Below are 18,875 nucleotides of genomic sequence, written 5' to 3'. Positions count from 1 at the left end.
TGTATATACAGACGAGTATGCAAAATATCCTTGGATGGGCACCTTGGCTGTACCTTGACTACCTACCACAATGTTCTTAGCAGCATCGTTTTATAGAGTGCCCTTGCTCTGCATAAGGACTGTGGCAGGTTGGGTTGCACTTTATTCTTCAGCTGAACTGAGAAAGCTCTGCTTTTTCAAGCTAAGCTCATTCTTCAGTCCTCAGTGTTGCTGTGGCAGTTTCATGTGCCAATAAAACCTGCTATAAATCAGACTCTCATGCATCTTCCTCCTTTGTTAATTAGCCACTTTGTGCAAAGTATCTACAAAACATGGAAATATATCTTCGGTTTTGGTGGTTTTACTTCTTTCCTGCTTGGTTTCTTCTCTTTCTGTTTTTAACAGCAACCTGCAACCAACACCTGGACTCCAACACTTTCTTATGGCCCTCCCTTTCTGCTTATGCCCACAAAGGACGCACTGGTTCACTGTCAAGACTGTCAGGGTTCACAGGCTGATGAAATACCAGCAGTGCGTCATGGGCATACACAACTGAAACTCAACCCTTGCAACCCCAAAGCCTTAGTCCTTCTCAGGTTTCTTTTACTTTGTTTCCAACACTGCTTGCCAAAAGTAACTCCAGGAACAAAGGTACTAGTTAAACATAATGTTGTTTTAGAGCTGGAGACCAGAGGAATATAGACAGGAGCCTCAAAGCCTGACCATTTGACAACATTAACCAAAGGCGAAGAGCAGCACTGATTTACCAAGAGGTGAGTTCTAGAGCCTTTGATGTCCTGACTGATACTACTTAGTGAAGTGCACACCCTCATGTTGCATGATGAAATTATGACCTTATAGCTGTGTGATCTTCCCTTCATCTGGCTCTGCCCACCTCCAGAGACAGAATTCCCATGCTGGGAGGTACAGAGTGGCAGTTCCGAGATTGTCACCTTCACTCCCAGCCTAAACCGGCGTTGTTCTGATTTACACTGCGCAGTATCCAGTCCACCAGCTGACAACAGACCCCCAAAGACAGAACATGACCAGTCAGCTGGTGGTACATGTAGCCCAAGAGCTCTCTGTGTTGACTGACAGAAGCCTTACCTTCTCTTAATGGTTGGACTAGATGATCTTCAAGGTCTTTTCCAACCTAGACGATTCTGTGATTCTGTGATTCTGTGATCACCAAGCTTATTTCTCATTTACTCTAAAGAGCAAAACTGCAGTGGAGACTGCAATGAGAGCATCTGGAATCAGAAGCAATGCAACAAGATGACTCATTAGCCCGTGGTCAGACTTCTCCCAGTGCAGGATGTCAGCTCCTCACATCCTTTCCCTCTGCCACCTCCAGGAGCATCCTCTTAATTTTTAGGGAAATACAAACATGTCTTTGTGGTTTTCAGGACTTCCTCCACATCCTCTTCATTATTTTTTCATTCTTTACAATCTATTATTCATCCACCTGCTTGTTCTATTCATCTTGATTTCTTGTCTATCCCTATCACCAGGAGTTATTCTTTCACTTATGATACTCCTGCATCTCTTCAGCTCTTTGTCATTCCACCAAGTGTCAAATGACATCTTTTTCAGTATTTTCTCCAAAGACTTTTTCTGATTTAGCTCAGGACTGGTCCTCTCCTGCATCATTTTATTTCTTCATCAGTTGGGGAGCAACACATATGGTGATTTACTGTTGTTATTACTATTGGCTAATCCTTGGAAAACTGTGTTAAAGATCACAGGTGGATTCCAAAACAGAAATCCCTCCCCCCAAGAAAATGTCTCATCTCCAGATAACCACTGATTATTGTTTTTCCAGCTGATATCCTGAAGGTTCACCTCCTGGAAAGCCTCTCCTCTTAGTCACCTTCCAACAAGGCCATATAACGGTCTCTCCCCATCTCAATCAGTTGGTCAATAATATAAAAAGGTGATGCTGGCACATGGTGATTTTGTAACCAGTTTCCTATCCAATTCCTCACAACCATTAGAACAAGAGGAATCATTTATGAAGATGCCTTTCAACATTCATCTAAGTTTTTCTGGTCTCTGCAAAACCACTTAAAGTTTGTAGACTCTATTACTGAGACTTTTCCAGGGATCACACTACTCCCTGTAGAGATGTGAGTTCTTCCTAAGTCCTGTTCTTTTGGTCCAAGACATGTTGCTTCATTCATTCCTTCCCTGAGGAAGTTGTTCAAGATTCTTGCACAACTGAAATCTCAGCATCCAAAGAAGCACAAAAAGACAGCTCTGTATTTCAGTTTGGCCACACCCAGACACAAGATTTTGAAAAGGAAGTGCTTAAAACAAATCAACAGCTTATCTCTTTTAGCAAGACCTTGTTTCTCAACAGAAGAAATACTGACTGAACACAGCTTGCAGGAAAGGAAGACAGGTAACTGCCCTTTTTATAGACCCTGCATGAAAGCCCCACCAGCACAAGAGATTCAGAGGATAGAACTCCACTAACTCTAACCAGCCATGGGAATGACCCAGCTTGTTGCAGTGTCTCAGCATGTCTCATTAAACGCACTGAAACATTTGCTAACAGGACTATCTGCATGTTATTGTTCATTTTTATTACAGCAGCACTAGGAGTGCCCATCACTATCAGGCCCTTGTGCCTGGTACAGATGTCAGTTTTCAGTGTGTTAACCAAAGGAGACCAGATTATTCAACTTCCTACCTCTAATATAAGCAGTCAAATAACAAGACCCTTTTATATCAATGTGCCATTTGTACAGACAAATGCTCAGCACCATGGGTCATAAAAGCTAGCCCACAAGGACTGTTTCTGGGGAAAAAAAAAGATTCTTAAACTTATTTTAAGATTCATATCTGTGCATTCATGCATGTGCATTTAACCATATACATAATTCACTTAAGTTTAAGAGACCTGCTTTTAAATACTTCACCACTGTGTCATACCATGGAAACTACCTCAGGGCTACTAGGAAGGGGGTTCAAACATCCCTCATATAAAACACATCATTATGCATTAGAGAAAACTTCATTCACCAGAGAAGAATGGCACACCAGCTGGAGGTGAACACCATAAACCACATAAAGTTTTAATTAAATTCATTAAAAATTCTTTGTCTCTCACTGTGTTTGGAGGCAGATAGAACCCTTTAACAATGGCCAGCACACAATCAGGTTTGTCAAAACTAATAATAATACAAAAGCATTTGCTTACCCTGGGACATTTTGAAAAAGTTTGAGTAAGTGTATTATTTTTAATATGGGGCATTTATAAATTATTGCAAGATGTGGCCAGTTTTGGAGCAGAGTTGTTGTTTCTATTGTTCATTGGATTGATAAAAGGTGTTAATAATAAAAGGCACATTTTTAGCAGTTGACAAAGTGAATCAACCTGGAATATAGGAAAGAAGCATATTTTCCCCTTAGAATTTATACATATATGTATTTTGTAGGGCCTGTTGTGATAGGACAAGGGGTAATGGTTTTAAACTAAAAGAAGGTAGATTTAGACTAGGTATAAGGAAGAAATTTTTTACAATGAGGATGTTGAAACACTGGAACAGGTTGCCCAGAGAGGTGGTAGATGCCCCATCCCTGGAAACATTCAAGGTCAGGCTGGATGGGGCTCTGAGCAACCTGATCTAGCTGAAGATGTCACTGCTCATGGCAGGATGGGGTTGGACCATATGACCTTTAAAGGTCCGTTCCAATCCAAACTATTCTATGATTTTATGATATATAAAACCATTTTTCATGATCAGTATTTCTTTACAGCATGTCTTCCATGTCCCATACTGATAAGTATGATATCTAACTACATTTCCTGCCCTTTGGGGTTTGCAGTCTATCAGCAAAGGATACAACAAATCAATGTTACGGCACCAGACCTCCTCCTGCAAACACATACATGCCTGATGTCAGACAATCAAATATGCCAGGGGACTAATCATGAGCACAGAGCATGCATAAATATTTGCAGAATTAAGCCTGCTAACCAGGGTAAAAGAGGATAGCTATGTGGTTGCTTAGCTCTTATGTAAATGACTTTGTTTTTCAAAGCTGGATAGCCTTGCAAAATACTTTTATGTTTAATCAAATCCAAATAAAATTATTCTACAATGTACTGAAGGGCTTCACATGATGAGTCAGTGACAATGTCAGCTATTTAGACTCATGGCAAGCACTTAATTTTGGTCCCAGTCCAGGTCCCACTGAAGTTAGTGGGAGTCCTTTCCCTGATTGCAACATGAGCCTTTGTTACTAAATTATCTCAAGCCGATGAACTGTGAAACAGAAAAGTTACTTTTACTAACCATTCCTAATCCAGACTTATTAAGGATAATTGTAAACCAGTACTAACTAATTCAGTAATTAGGTCTGAAAACATACTCACTGCATAGCTAATACATAAGGGTTGGGTATTTGTTTTTCATACTTCATCAAGATGCTCTGATACAAGAAGTATCACAGGTCAAATGAACAGTCCCACAACTTATGTGATATGGTTGAAAGTGGGGAAAGAGAAGACAAAAATGTGTATTCCCATCCTATACCTCAGCAAACAGACTTGTGGTTTTGTCCATTTCATACTCCTGGTGCTATAAATTTTAGGTTTAGATTTGTATCCAGTTGATGCTCAGTGCTCTTTTGGGCAAGGAATTTGACAGGCTTTAGTTCTACCTTTTCTGTAAGGCATATGCCTTGAGCATAATATGACAGAACCATGCATTTGAGCAACTATACAGTACAAAAATTAGCTTGGTGGATCAAAATCAATGTTAGCACATAAAGTGGAGTATTGAGTCTACACAATAAGGTATTCTGACTAGTGTGAAAACACTAATTGAAGAAACAAAAGAGCAAAGTATTTTTTTTTCTCTGTCCTATTGCCTTTAAATATCAGCTGTAGAAGTGCTCTCCTCAATTACACAGGTTTCAGAGGAAAGTAAGATGCCTGCTTTTTCACTTTGCTTTCACACAATCACAACAAGCATCTTCAAAGAAGAATAGCTAAGAGATGAAGAAGCTGAAGAAAAGAAATAGTAAGAGTAGTTCCAGAACTGTTTCAGGGCTTGACAGAAAACCACTGCAGAATGCATTTACACATATTCCCATCACAAAATGTTGGGAGTTACCTCATCAAACTCAATCATCTAAAAATGAAGCTTATAATTTAAATGTATTGGCAAAGTCCTGTAGGCAGTGGAGAAAGGCACAAATAGAAGGTAATTCTTTCAGTGTTATGACAAATACAACAGGTAGGATAAATTGCCTCCTGGAAGGGTCTGTCTCACTTTTTTGACCATAGAAAGTCTACACAAACAGGCTAGATCCCTCTAGGTAGAGCAATTGCATGTGATTACACTGAAATATTGAAGTATCTCAACAACGATGTTAACTAGTTAGCTTGGGCACTAGCATCAGTCATGCTGCTACATCAGGCAGCTCTGTGACAGCTAAAAGTCCTAGTAAATTTGGCTGCTGCGAGTTCACTTGGTTCATGTTTAAACTGTTAGTGGTCTCCACTATGGGTAAGTGAAGAGATATACCTAAGCCTCAGTTTGTGATTTGCTCTGCATTACAGATAGAGATTGTAACAAACATAAGACTCCTGATATTCACTCCACTGCTCTGTCCCCAAGGCTATCACTTACCAGGTGATGAGATACTGTAGTGGTCAGCTTTATATACATATGTACAAGTATCTGTACATCTATAAATATAATATAGACAGATAATACATTATCTAAACTTTGTATCTATAGCTACACCTATAGGTAAATACTTAAATAACTATCTAAATATACCTACAACCTTTTAATACAGTTCAGACCATAGACTAGAGAGACAGAAAGAGAAAAGGAAGACAAGATTTGTCTCCCAGTCTCTCTCTGTCTCCATAATGTTATAACCTAGGAATTGCAGGACAGATGTCTCCCAAGCATGCAGTATCAGCAGTGCACTCGTGCCTGCACACTCAACCATAACTCTGTCCAAGACCTTCTTGAAAATGGAAGCTCACTTTGTTCACTGAACACCTTTTCATGACTGCACAACTGAGACTAGATGTAAATTTATTGTATCTTTGCTTAAACAGCCACTCTTACAGCCTTAAAATGTATGCAAACACTTCAGTGCATAACTCCTAGGAATCCTGCCTGTTTGGAAAACCACAGCCCGGAATCCAAGCTCTCCGCATTACCCAACCTAGCAAAGAGTAAAATGCAGTCAAGAAGAGATCCTTATTCCTGATCAATCCAAACTGTAAGCATGTTATATCACGCCCAATTCACATCTGGACCAAATGAAGTAGTTCCACTGGCCTGGAAACTAGGGCACAGACTGAAGGGCAGTCTGGGCTAGGGTCTGTAACCTGCCTCACGTAGGTTCATCTTTCTTGGGCTCAATCATCCCTCCAAGTGAATCCCAGCATGTCTCACTTGCAGGTAAGAAGTCTCTGAAATGCATGCAAGAAGAGTTCACGCTGTCTCATCGTATAAGATGATGGGAGAGCTATCACAGTACACTGTGAGCCTGACAAGAAGCAATATGGGACGTTCCAAGAGATTCTGAGGTTTTAACACGGTAGGTGAGATGACCCAATCCATACCATTTGGCACAGGCATCACAGACCATTTTCTGGGATTACCACAGGCAATATATAGCCTGTGTAGTTGACCTGACAAGAATCAAGCTCCAACCTCTGGTCTAGGCAAGCATTTATCACTTCTCAGCATCCTCAGTAATGGATCTCCTCCAAGGTAAGGAATCTATCACCAGATTTTCTATCACCAGAAAACACAAGAGGGACCCAAATTAGCCAGTAACTTTAAAACATTATCTCGGATCCATAAATGCCAAGGTAAGACAGGATGGCTGCTCTAGATTTCCAGAAACCAATCAGTCCTATGTCATTGTGATAATGAACTTTCAGCTAGAATATCGAATGCTACATTTCTGGTGCCTGGTCCAGCAAATAACTTATCCCAGATCACCCAACACTTTACTGGTTTAAAGCATTTGCCTATTAGGCAAAGCAAAGCCTTGATCCCAGGCACATCATACAAGAAACATCTGAATTTTGGCTACCAAGCTACCAATTTTTCTAAATACATGTATGTACCAGGTGCAGGTCGCAAGGTTTTGGTAGTGGGGAGGCTGCAGGGGTGGCCTCTATGAGAAGAGACCAGGGACTGCCCTGTGCCAGATACAGACAGTTCTATAGTAGACACACAGCTGAGCCCATCAGCCATGTTGCTGGTGCCTCTGGGAAAACATATTTAGGAAAGGGCAAAACACCACGTGGCAGAGAGAGGAATGAGGAAAAAAAAGTGTGACAAATGGCCCTGTGAGCACCAAGGTGAGAGAAGGAGAGTAATGAGGTGCTCCAGAGGCGAGAGCAGATATTCCCCTGCAGACTATGCAAAGACCATGGTGGAACAGTTATTTCCTTGCAGCCCATGGAGAGGACCATGCCAGAGCAGATATCCACACTGTAGTCCATGGAGGACCCCACACTGGAGCATGTGACTATTTCCTGAAGGAACTGTGGTCTGTGGAGAGCCCATTCTGGAGCAGGTTTGTCCTGAAAGACTACAACCCATGGGGAAAACCTACACTGTAGCAGGGGAAAAGTGTGAGGAAAAAGGAGCGGCAGAGAGGAACTGCTATGGACTGATCACAACACCCACCTGGGGTGGAGGGGAGGTAGAGTTGCTGGGAATGAAGGAGGGAAGTTGAGTCCAGGAAAAAGGAGAGGGGAAAAGATATTATTTCAATTTTGTCTTTGCTTCTCACCATCCAAATCTACTTTAACTGGCAATAAACTAAATTAATTTTCCCCAAGCCGAGTCTGTTTTGCCCATGATGGTAACTGGTAAGTGAGTCCCCCATCCTTACTTCAACCCATGAGTTTTATCATCTTATCTTCCGTTCCTGTTCAGGAAGGGGGAGTGAGAGAGCAGTTGGGTGGGCAACCAAAGTCAACCCACCACAATGTAATGTCCCCCAGCTTCCATTTATAAAGACAATAGGCAATTTTGAGACTCCACTCTGGAAGGTTCATTTGAGCCTGCACATTATCTGTGATGCAGCAACAGCACATAAAGAGTTCTTCACACAGTCACAGGCAAAATCTTCAGTGCTTTTTGTGTTTCACAGCAGATGAGTGGTTGTTTTGAGCATGTTGTTGCTGAGTAACTGGTGCCTAGGAGAGGGAGAATAAGACCTGAACGTCAGGGTGGAGATGACAAGAAACAAAATATGAAACAACCACGATTAAGGGATAAAATTTCAAAAATTCTCCACAGTTGGTGCCAGACCTTCAGAAAAAGTTCAGCTCCAAACCAAGTAGTGAGATCTGAAAGAGTCCTAAAACCCCAGGAGCTGCTACTGAGACCAGTGAGGCTATTCATAAGTGCAGGGATCTGCTTGTGCCAGACTTAGAGGAGCTGGACCCATTTTGAGCTCTGATGTGGCAAACTTTACAAGGCAAGTGGGGTGAGGAAAAAAAAAAAGAAAAGAGTATCCACAGCAACAACATGCAATTATAGACTTAAAATAAGTGTGAAGCTTCATGGCTTGAGTGCAGCACATTTTAGAAAAATAATGATTATATTCTCACTTCCTGTGGGCCTTAAGTAGGGCATTAGCTTGCAGGAAGAGCAAGCAATGTTTTGGAGGTTTATGGCTAGGACATACATCTAAATTAATTGTGGCTCAGAGTGAATTTATGCTAAGTTTATTTAAAATAAGATAGATGGGCAAGTGGCAGCCAGGGTCTGGTTGAAAAGTGACATTATTTGTGGAGACAGTCTATTGTATTTCAGCAAAAGAGAATTCCATCTTCTATTAATAGCGGCCAGTGGGAATTCACGCTGAGACTTTTACTTCACTGACATATCCATTTCATTAAAAGTTTCTTCATCCAGATCTTTTCTTCAATTTTCACAGTAACTCTTAGTGTGTGTGAGCAAGCAAAAGGGTTCTCTGGAAATGATCCAGCTACTACTGTTTTTGAAGGAGGCATTCTCAAGTGCTTCAGATGAGAGCTACAATTCGTCATTATAATAAATACAGCTTTACACAACCTTGGGAGAGGCTCTTGGGAGGGAGAAGGGGGGCCCAGGGTTGCCATTGGAGGGCTCTGCCCAGGTGCTTGGGTCAGGCTGTGAAGACACACTTGGTGAACAAAGACCCAGCTTGGGGTGCATCCCCATTCATCTTTATGGCAGGTAATAACATGGGGTGTGGCAAACCCTCTTCATTCTACCCAGCCCAGCCACTTGGCTCCCTCTCCAGTTAGTCTGAGGGCAAGCAGCTGACACTCTATCCAAGGCAGGTGGCCTCTCCTATGGAAATCAGCCAATTAAAGGAGACTATAGAGGGGCACAATTGGCCAGCTTCTTAAGCTGTGGCTCAGCTATAGAATTGAAGATAGAGAGGCGACAAACAGAATTTTCAGCTGCATAATTTTTGACCCAGTACATTAGAAGCATGGGTTAAAACAGAGGAGGGGATTTTGGCACGTGAATCTTTTTCCTTTCTTTGAGTTGCAAGGGCCAAGAAACAAATCGAGAAGTGTTAAGTAACAGAGCAGTGGTTTTTTTCCTGTACATCTTTTTAACACTGCTAATGAAGGGCTTTCCACATTATGGCCTGTGTCTATTTCAGCCCTGATTTTGTATCTACTTACAGGATTAGAAAGATTAAGTGCTAATTAGAGCACTGAGGATTAATAACTGCTACTTCTGCAATGCACAATTTTCTTAATCTTGTCTTTAATTCCAGTGGAGATTGGTCCACATTACAAAGCCAGAGTTTGCGAAAGGTTACTAAACACGCAATAGAAGATGCTGAGTATTAGTTTTCTTGTATATACTGAATAGGTATCATCCATTAGGCTAAAGAAGAAATTAGAAGGATGGTAGGAAAAAGCACGCTTTGTTTCTCGAGAAAACAAAAAGCTGTGTCTTCATTGTTCTGTTGGAAGCACTGTTAACCCAACTTTCTCCCTTTTTACATTTTCATATCTACAACTTCTAATTTGAGCATTCTAATATGTACAACACATTGTTAATTCAAAGTATATTCAAATACTACTGAAATGATACATATGGTAAAGTAAGAACTAGGAACATGTGAAAATGGCAAATAAAGAGAAATTGGCCACTGTCTTTTCACTGACCGGGGAAATCATTGTGCTGTTCATTGGTGGGATAGCTTCCTCTTGTTCTCATGTTAAAGCTCAATTGTAACATTCTGATAGTCATATATTTGCAAATAAGTTTAGAACTATTTGGATGCTTGAGGGGAACATGTAACAAATCAGCTCGATATGGCAGTTGTTCATGTGTAAAACATGGCCAGGACCTTTTCCAGTGAGAAAAGACTCAGAGGAAGGTTTTCATTTCCAGTCAACAAAGGATTCAATTTGCATACAGGTGTTACAAGGCTTCTCTCTAAATTCACGGATCACTGCTAGTTTCAGATGTCAGGACACAAAGATGGGTCAAAGGCACTGTGAGATGACTTGCAGCTAGTTATAGGAGTTTGAAGTCAGGGCTGCTAACATCAGAGCACTTGTTTTTCCACCAAGTGATGCCAGATGTACCAGGATCTCATTCAATTATGTATTTCCTACTGCAACTAAAGGAGCAGGTTGGGTTCTGCATAAGGCAGCTGACTACAACATTTTTTGTTTTATTTTAGGATACAGTAGCCTCCCATCTCTTGGGGGAGGATGGGATCCACTTCCTCAAAAGCGTAGAGCAAGGATCATCCATTAGGATCAAGCAGGATCTGCAAGGAGGGGAGGTACAGCACGGTCCTTCTCCATGTTGTCTGCAGAGGCTTTAAAGCAGCGTTCTTTCCATGCACAGAATGACAGTTGCACAACAGTCCCCTTCGAGGCAGCCACAGCCTAAAACTTGGTTCCTCATTTCACTGAGAAGGCAGTTAACCTTTCTGGTTTGTTCCTCATCTTCTGGAGCCTGAATGGTTTAGAGAAGGTGTAGGCACAACTGTAGCAGGTCTGTTGTTCTCCTTCCAACCTTGTAAAGAATTATTACATATGTTTCCTGGGCTTACATTTAATGCACAGGTATCTCATGCAAGTGAAATTGGGGTCTGCAGAAGGCCTGGGCCACTTTGGAGCAGGCAACTCCCATGCATGTCAGCCTGGTTTTCAGGAGACCTTCCCAGGATTTTGTTAAGATTGTGAAAGAGCTGCAAAGAGTCAAATTACTCTGTCCCTGTGTAATGAAATGATCAGGGACAAAGTCTAAGATCCCTAAAGAGTTTTCCTTCCTCAGACCTCCTACTGTGTGTGACCAGAGCCAATCTTCCCTCTGTTAAGTCAGTTCTTAGTAGATAATTCCCAGAGAATTACTGATGCTTAATAAATTCTCAGATCTGCCTGTTCAAAACAGTTTAGCATTAAGAGGGCTCTCTGCTGAAAGCTATCTGAAAACTGTCTTGAGCATAAGAAAAACCATTCTCCAGAAGTCTTTAGAGAGGACCTCGGAGGAGACATGGGGAATGGGAGCAAATACTGCAGCAGTGATCACTGATAAATATACCAGTAGACTGTGGATGTAGCAGGCCACCTTTTAGAAATGGAGTGGGACTGTCTTACAGAAATCCCATTTTAGCCCACGTGTGCTGCATATTTCAGGAGATTAGACATTTGATGTCTCCTCGTGCCCTCAGACACCAAACTCTACATGACCACAGACTGCAGCCTCTTCGTTCTCCCTCCCAAAAGAAATTCTTGTCAGTGTCAAATACATTATTCTGCACAACAAAAAACACAGAAACACATCCTCCAAAGTCAAGCCCTTATTCTAATCTACATAAAATTATCAGGACCCAGCTGATGAAGAAAGCCTTTAGTGGTATACATCTAATGTCTGTAGCTTGCTAGGAATGGAATACAAACCCACCACACCTGGAACCTGCCTGATGTGGCTGTGTTGGAGAGTATGTATTTTAACAAACTGTACTTTACTAATTGTACTTCAAGAAGGGATTGGCAAGAACGAGAGATTGCAGCTGGTTTTTTTACTGTATTATTCCCCTGGATTTTTGTCATAATACCTATAACTGAATTTTTAAGGCTTTTTTTTTTTCCCCATTTCTAGATAATATCTTTTTCTTTTTTTCCAACTTTTTGTATAATAGCTTGGTCTCTTCTCACACTTCTTTCATCAGCACTTAGATTCACGCAGCTTTTCAGACATACAACTCAAGCATCTTCTATTAAGTATAATTCTTGCCTCAGAGAAGATCAGGGGAGCGTTTTTCTGCAGGTCACACCCGCGTCCCTCCCTCACTTCCAGCATCCCCTAGGCACAACGCGTTGGTACATCGCTTTCCCACCAGAGGGAGCTGTCTGAATGCCTTTGAAAGACTTTTATGCCCAATTTAAAATAAAATAAATAAACAGATATTCCACCTTTGAAATCTTGTTATTTAGAAAAGGGGATGCAGTTGTGACAGGCATAAAGGGGAATTATTGAAAGACTGTTATACAGTGCAATGCCTGAAATCTTTGCTCCGCTTCGTTCTAGTCTCATCCAATCTTGTACAGTCTGGTACAACAGTACAAAATAAGCTTTGTTGATTTAATCAAACAAAGCGGTCTTGAATTAGAGTGTTTATGCCAGCTATTGAGATCCACAGTATGACTCTGATGGACTGAGGTTTGGGAAGAAAAGGCAAACTAGGTTTTTATAGCTAACTAAAAACATTCAGTGATACATGATACTGTCTAGGATAGACCATAATATTTCTTACAAAATTAGTGTTCATTAGCACTAATACTAATGTTTAAACTATATTTTTTTAGTTTAACTAATGTTTAAACTAATTTTTTTTAGCTTAACTAATGTTAATACTAAATTTTAAACTAATGTTTAAAAACAGAACTTCTGCTTTAACACTGATTCATCTTTAGGTTGCCTCCTCTTTTTAGTAGTGATTTCCATCCCAGTTCTGCTCTGCTTTCCAAGGCCACCATTTGTTTACAACAGAGGGTCTCTGCTTCCCCCCCCCCCCCCCCCCCCCCCCAATTATGTCCAATGCCTTTCCATCACACATTTTCATTTATCCTGACACATATGTTGCATGCATGGTGATGCACAAATGTGCATCTGAATTTCTCTTAAAATGAGGCTTCAAAGCTATTCTTCAGTCCACACTTGTCTTGTCCTCTTCAGACTGGAGCTGAGCTGTAAGATTCTCTGGGAGGAAAAACCCAAAGTAAGCTCTTTAACTTAACCCCCAGCTTCTGATCCGTGAGCTCTAGACAGATTGGGCAAAAGCTCAAGTATGATCTTGCTTAGTTCTGGGTCTGGGTTTTCTTAAGTACAGCATTCATTCACAAAGCTAGAGCTGAGCTGCAGTCAGACACAAAAAGGCATAGCAGGCCTTGATGCAGAATTTGCTATAGACGCTGTAGATGTCTGCTACACATTATCTCATGGGATAGACATAGCCGGAGTGCCACACTGACTAAATCTGGAAATCTCAGCCTCTAATGATCAAAGTAAAAATAACTTCATCTATGGATTTTATCATGGAATTTCCAGAGGCCTGACTTGTTTTCACAGCATTGGGTCCTGTCAGTCTTAGTCACAGGTAACTCCTCACCCGATTACCGAAACTCAAAAGAGGACACAATCCTCACACAGTGTCAGTGTGTGACACTTTTAGTCATACGCAGTGTATGAGCTGGCACAGGCAGGATGCAGGAACAGCCACAAAATCATGGATGAAATGCAAAGAGTAAATTTATTTCCGTTATCTCGCGACTCAAGGGGTCTCCGCAGCAACACCCGGGCAGAGGCACACAAGTTGGGATGCAGGCACTGCAAAGCTCAGTCCTTGATAGTAAGGGAAAGGAGAAGGAAAAAGAAAAGATCTTGGGCCTGTTGCTTTTGCCTGGGTATATCCAGGATTTTCACAGGCATACTTTTCCACTGTGCTTTGATCTTTCCCACAGCAGGGCAGGAATCTCAAGGATAAGGTGCCTCTGAGTTTCTCACAGGCCTATGTTATCTAAGAGCAGACATTCTACCTGTCAAGCACACAGAGCTAAGCAACAATTAGTGGGATATATGTGTTTTTTGGCACTCCAGCTGCAAGTCACTTGAGCATGTTTACAATCCTCCTCACCAATCTTCCATTGTATACCCACACACAGTTTATTCAATAATAAGAAACCTACATTAATATGCCTACATGAAGTGCTCTGCTACCAAGCTAGTCAGTGAAAAACTAGTCAATGCCATCAATGGCACCTAGAGAGAGTTTTGGTTCACCCTATAGTTGTCACTTATATCTGGTATCACACACAGATACCTAAACTCATGCGTCTTGGTTTCATGAACCTTAGACTGTGAGCAGAATTCCCCTCTCCTCCCTCAGTGCTTTCAAAAGGATAACTTTTGGGAACATTATTTCAGAGAATTACACTGTCCGAGAGATGCAAAAGCCAACCCAGCCTCTGAATTTTCACCTCCATTTTGCCACTTCATTCCAGTCTACTTCCAAATGGAGCAGAGACCTTATTTTATCTTGTTCCCTAATAGCCAAAATATCCTCAGAGTTTGAATACAGCAGATAAACAGATGGAGCACGGGCCTGAACTGCATTCTTTGCCAGAACTGGGCAAACATTCGTGACATAGGATGAGGTTATCCTGCTCAGGAGGTGAGTGTTTTCCCCACATGAACAACCATCTGTTGAAGACGATAAACAGGTGAAGTACATAGGACCTCCATTGTCCTAGAAAGTCAGATCTTATTCCCCTGTATATGGGATCTACTTTTTCAGAAATGCATTTCAGACTAACCTATTTGCAGTGACAGTCTGGCAAGACAGAAAAGTGAGAATATCTCATTCTATTGATGAAGAAGTAGTTTCTACTTCATGACAGTAATAACAACATTCCTGACAATGGCCAGCAAAGCCAGAGAGCTCACAGACCTTCACCTCCTTGCTACCCCCCTGTTTTTGAGGAGAGCCAGATCAGAGGATTATCTCCCTTCTCAATGCAGGGACAGTGTTTTCCTCACTGAGATTTTACCTCCTGGCCCATTGGAGAGCAGGAGAACAGTAGGCCAGAGCTTAGGCGGGCACCCAGCAAAGCTTGAATGTGCAGGCTGTTTTCCTACCTGAAAAGGTAGCTTGCAGGCAGACATACAGACCTCCTTCCACCACTGTATAGCAGTGAGGGATTCATCCTGGGCAGAGGTCACGCCATGGCTTTTCTGTTGCTGCTTTCTCGTAGGTATGCCTTCAGCAAAGGGCAATTCTGCAGTGCCTTGGATGGTCCACGCATTGAAGGCTACATGGGGCTGCCATTCTGGGGCAGTGAGAGTCTCTCTACAGTGAAGGAATGTGTTCCAGAGACCTCTCAGAAAACATTTGGCATAGTCTAGGTCTTAATCAACTCCAGAATGGAAAAAGCAGCACAAGTGAAATGTCTCTCAATGCCTATGAATACCTAAATTCAAGTCCATTTATAGAAGGAGGAGGGGAAAAGTAAAGAGCACTTTTTTTCTCAGGCTCTGGAGCCAAGATCTGAGTGTTTTTAAAGTCATCCTACAAGAAAGAAACGAAAAGGCTGAAGCTTACTGTGACCTAAATAAAGCAAAAGAATTAGGTACTTGTGATCAAAGGGTTGAATGATGCATATACACATCTCCCTAAATAATAGAGTGGGTGGGGGAAATGACATGTCATTATTCCTCTGAAATAAAGCGAATTACCTGTTCCAAAAAGAGGAGTTAATCTGTTTTTGTAGAGTGAAGAATAATGCCACATTATTTTTTCTAAAAATAGCAGCTGACAGGCTGAGACTTCAGTGCTCATAGCATCTGGCTCTCTGGCACCACACTGTACTTATCACAATGATTCTTTCTTTTACCAGTTTTATAAGATTTGGTGGGGAATAGCCATTACCAGAAAGGCCTACATCCACTGAGCTCCAGAACAGCAGTAGGTCTAAGGTACCTCAGAGTTTCTTCCTTGCTTGCTAGAGAAGCACTGTGCAGAAAACCTGGTATTGACATTTCAAAAAAGCTGCAGAAGTCCTCTTTTGGTGGCTTAATCATACAGGCAAGATCTTTCCAACTGGCTGTACCCTTCATTAGTTGTCTTCCAAACCAGAAGCAAGCATGTGACAATCTAATCCTAAAATTCTGCATTTTGACATTTCCAGTGTCCAAGGCAGACAGTGAAAGAGTGAATTCTGAAAGCTGAAGTCAGACTCATCTAAGTAAGTAAGGGGTCTCTTCTTTTCTCAAACTCTAAGGCTTCAGATACTGAATAACTGACCACATAACCACAGTAATGGCAGAACAATTTATCTGGAAAAGATAATGGCTATATTTTATCACATGAATGCACAGGAACAGTATAAAGACTTCTTGAAACTGCTCTCTTGAGGAATTCCCCTCTGTTTGCTGTTCATGTTTAGAGTGACAGTATGAAGGGCTCAGCATTCATAAAAAGGGTTGGGAGATTGAAAACCTGAGAAGTCATTTCCATCAGACCTGGGAGACCAAAATCACAGAGCTTATTTGCCCGCTAGAGAGTTTCCAATTAAATACCATTTCAGTGGAATAACCAGACTTTCCTGACCCTCCATTACTGATGCAGGGCCATATTCATGTCCAAGTTATGTGCAGAGAATTCCCTAGCAGCAGATCGGAAAGGAAATATAAGTTAACTTTCTCTCCTCCCCACATCTGAGGGAAATGATCAGGTGATATTAAAACTTCACTTCTGTTGATGTTTTTTGCTTGACTATGATGACACAGAGAATATGAAAGATAATTAATCCAGTCACCAAAACCACTCACCACCATTTGACCCTTCCCATCACAGGTTTGGCCTAAGCAGTTTAAAAGCCATGACTTTTTATATTTGCACTTATCTTCTTTCATACAAGTGAGGAACAAGAGCTTCCTCCGTGTGGGAGAACCAAGACAAGCCACGTTGCCCCCTGTGCTTGCTGTCCTGACTGCCAGGCCCCACAGCAGCACACTTCTTTTTTTTTTCCCTTGAAGGGTAGGAGATTGTCCTACCCAAAAAAAAAAGGATTTTGTAATAGCTGAAGAGCTCCTTGGAAAACAAGCAAGAAGAGCTTATTGGAGGAAGTTGCTTCCTCAAGAGAAGTTGGCCTGTTCAGAAAGACATGGCAGCTAATGAGTGCTGGAGCTGCAGGCCTGAGAGAGGTAAACACATCAAAGCCATGTCTTCAACTCCCCATATCCATAGGCTCTTGCATTGGATAAAGGCCCTGTGTCAGGGAGGAAGGACATCCTCTCCATCTGACCTAACAATGACTCCATGATAACGCCCCAGGGTTAAGCACCCAATGGTCTCAAACCAGGAAGGCAAGGCCTCAGGGGCAAACACCATCTTCTTGAGGCTTCAGCAGCCCTTAGAGAGATGAGGTGGATTGAACTGAGCAGAGATGAGCTGGATTGAACTAGGGAGGCTTCTGAGGCAGCCTCTCCCTCTGAGAAGGTAGAGCTGTCAGGACATGCTGCTCAAGAAGCAGCATCCAAGCAACAGGAGTGTTTATGCTTCTAGGCACTATATCAGACAACAGATTACTAGGGTAAACTTGTGGTCTGGGAAAGTAGAATCTGAGAATCTAGCTCAGCAGTTTTCATTTCTAGTTTCTTAAAGGCAGACCTGGTAACCCAGTTGCAGGAAAAAAGCTGGCTATGTTTATCACTGTATCTTCCCTGACAGTAACTTACATTTAGACAGATTTACTCACAGACCTTTTGCAACCTACTTGAATCTTCTTCTTCTGTATGGAGCCTGGTGAAGTCCTACACTATCTGCTACAGAAAAGCACCCAATTGTTGAACTTTTCTTGATCCTTCATTGTTAATAGCAAAAATTACAGTCAAGACTGTCTTCAGTTTTTCTTCTTCCACCTGCTTTGTAATACTGTGTAAATTACATCAGGCTAATGTACAGTTTTACATTCAGTTTAAATGGTTTCAACTGACCTGCAATCAGTGCTCTGTAGTACAACACTGGCAAGTGTGTAGTCTAAGGAACCGATAGATCAGCACTCCCCTACTAACTACTCCACGTATTTACTTATCACCAGGAAAGCCAAACGGCTAAGGAACAGCTCCATGAGTACAGATAATACAGCAGAGAGAAAGCAGGACTGTCCACATCAAAGTGTGTAAGCCTCCTGTTTCAGCACATGGAGCTAAATTGTAATTTCTCCCAAGATTCACCTACTGGAGGGGGACACAATCACACTAACCAAATAGGGCAACTTTCCGTCACTGCCTCTTTACAAAGCATGGAATGAATAACTTCCTTGAGAAAGCAAGAAAAATGGAATAAAGCACTATTTTATTTATATTCATAATGATTTATTTGAAAATACGTTCTCGCTGCTATCTAAGCACAACCCATTGTAAGGCAGAAGTAGTTTGGTTCCACCTGAATTTTAAGTCATTATTATAATTATTCTCACCAGAACAGCCATTAATCACATAGACAATACCTGGCTTGAGAAAATACGTGATAAGTAGCTATGTTATGATTTGCTATTATTTTTCTCACATTCTTTAACTCTTACTCAAATACTTATTTTCCGTGAAAATGTTTTTTGAAAAAAATAAATCTTACCTTCAGATTGATGCGTGGCAAGAGGTGTCTGTGTCTCCTTGGAGTATGATACCACCTCCCGAGGTAAGAAATCAACCTGGGTAATCTTTGACACCCCTAGTTTGTGCAGTCTGCGTCTAAGATGAAATACATGACATCAAAAAGTTAGTCATGTTAAATGTAAATCAGTAGCAGGAACAAGAGTGTTTGCTTTTATGAACAGGATTAAAAAAATACTTCAGTGTTTGCTAAGA

At 41.5% G+C, this 18,875-nt stretch overlaps 1 protein-coding gene across 9 annotated transcripts in view; it reads right to left on the bottom strand.

Moving 5' to 3' along the window:
* The window catches only part of DYNC1I1 (dynein cytoplasmic 1 intermediate chain 1), a 200,426-nt gene that overhangs the window by 136,863 nt on the left and 44,688 nt on the right, over positions 1-18,875 (bottom strand). For all 9 annotated transcript variants that reach the window (XM_074836069.1, XM_074836109.1, XM_074836099.1 and 6 more), the window contains one exon: positions 18,643-18,758. In XM_074836069.1, coding sequence (XP_074692170.1) covers positions 18,643-18,758 — 116 coding nt within the window. The remainder of the gene's footprint in view (positions 1-18,642; positions 18,759-18,875) is intronic.

This window comes from Strix aluco, chromosome 1 (genome assembly GCF_031877795.1).
Source record: "Strix aluco isolate bStrAlu1 chromosome 1, bStrAlu1.hap1, whole genome shotgun sequence".
Taxonomy (NCBI): Eukaryota; Metazoa; Chordata; class Aves; order Strigiformes; family Strigidae; genus Strix; species Strix aluco.
This window is presented reverse-complemented; position numbering and strand designations above follow the sequence as displayed.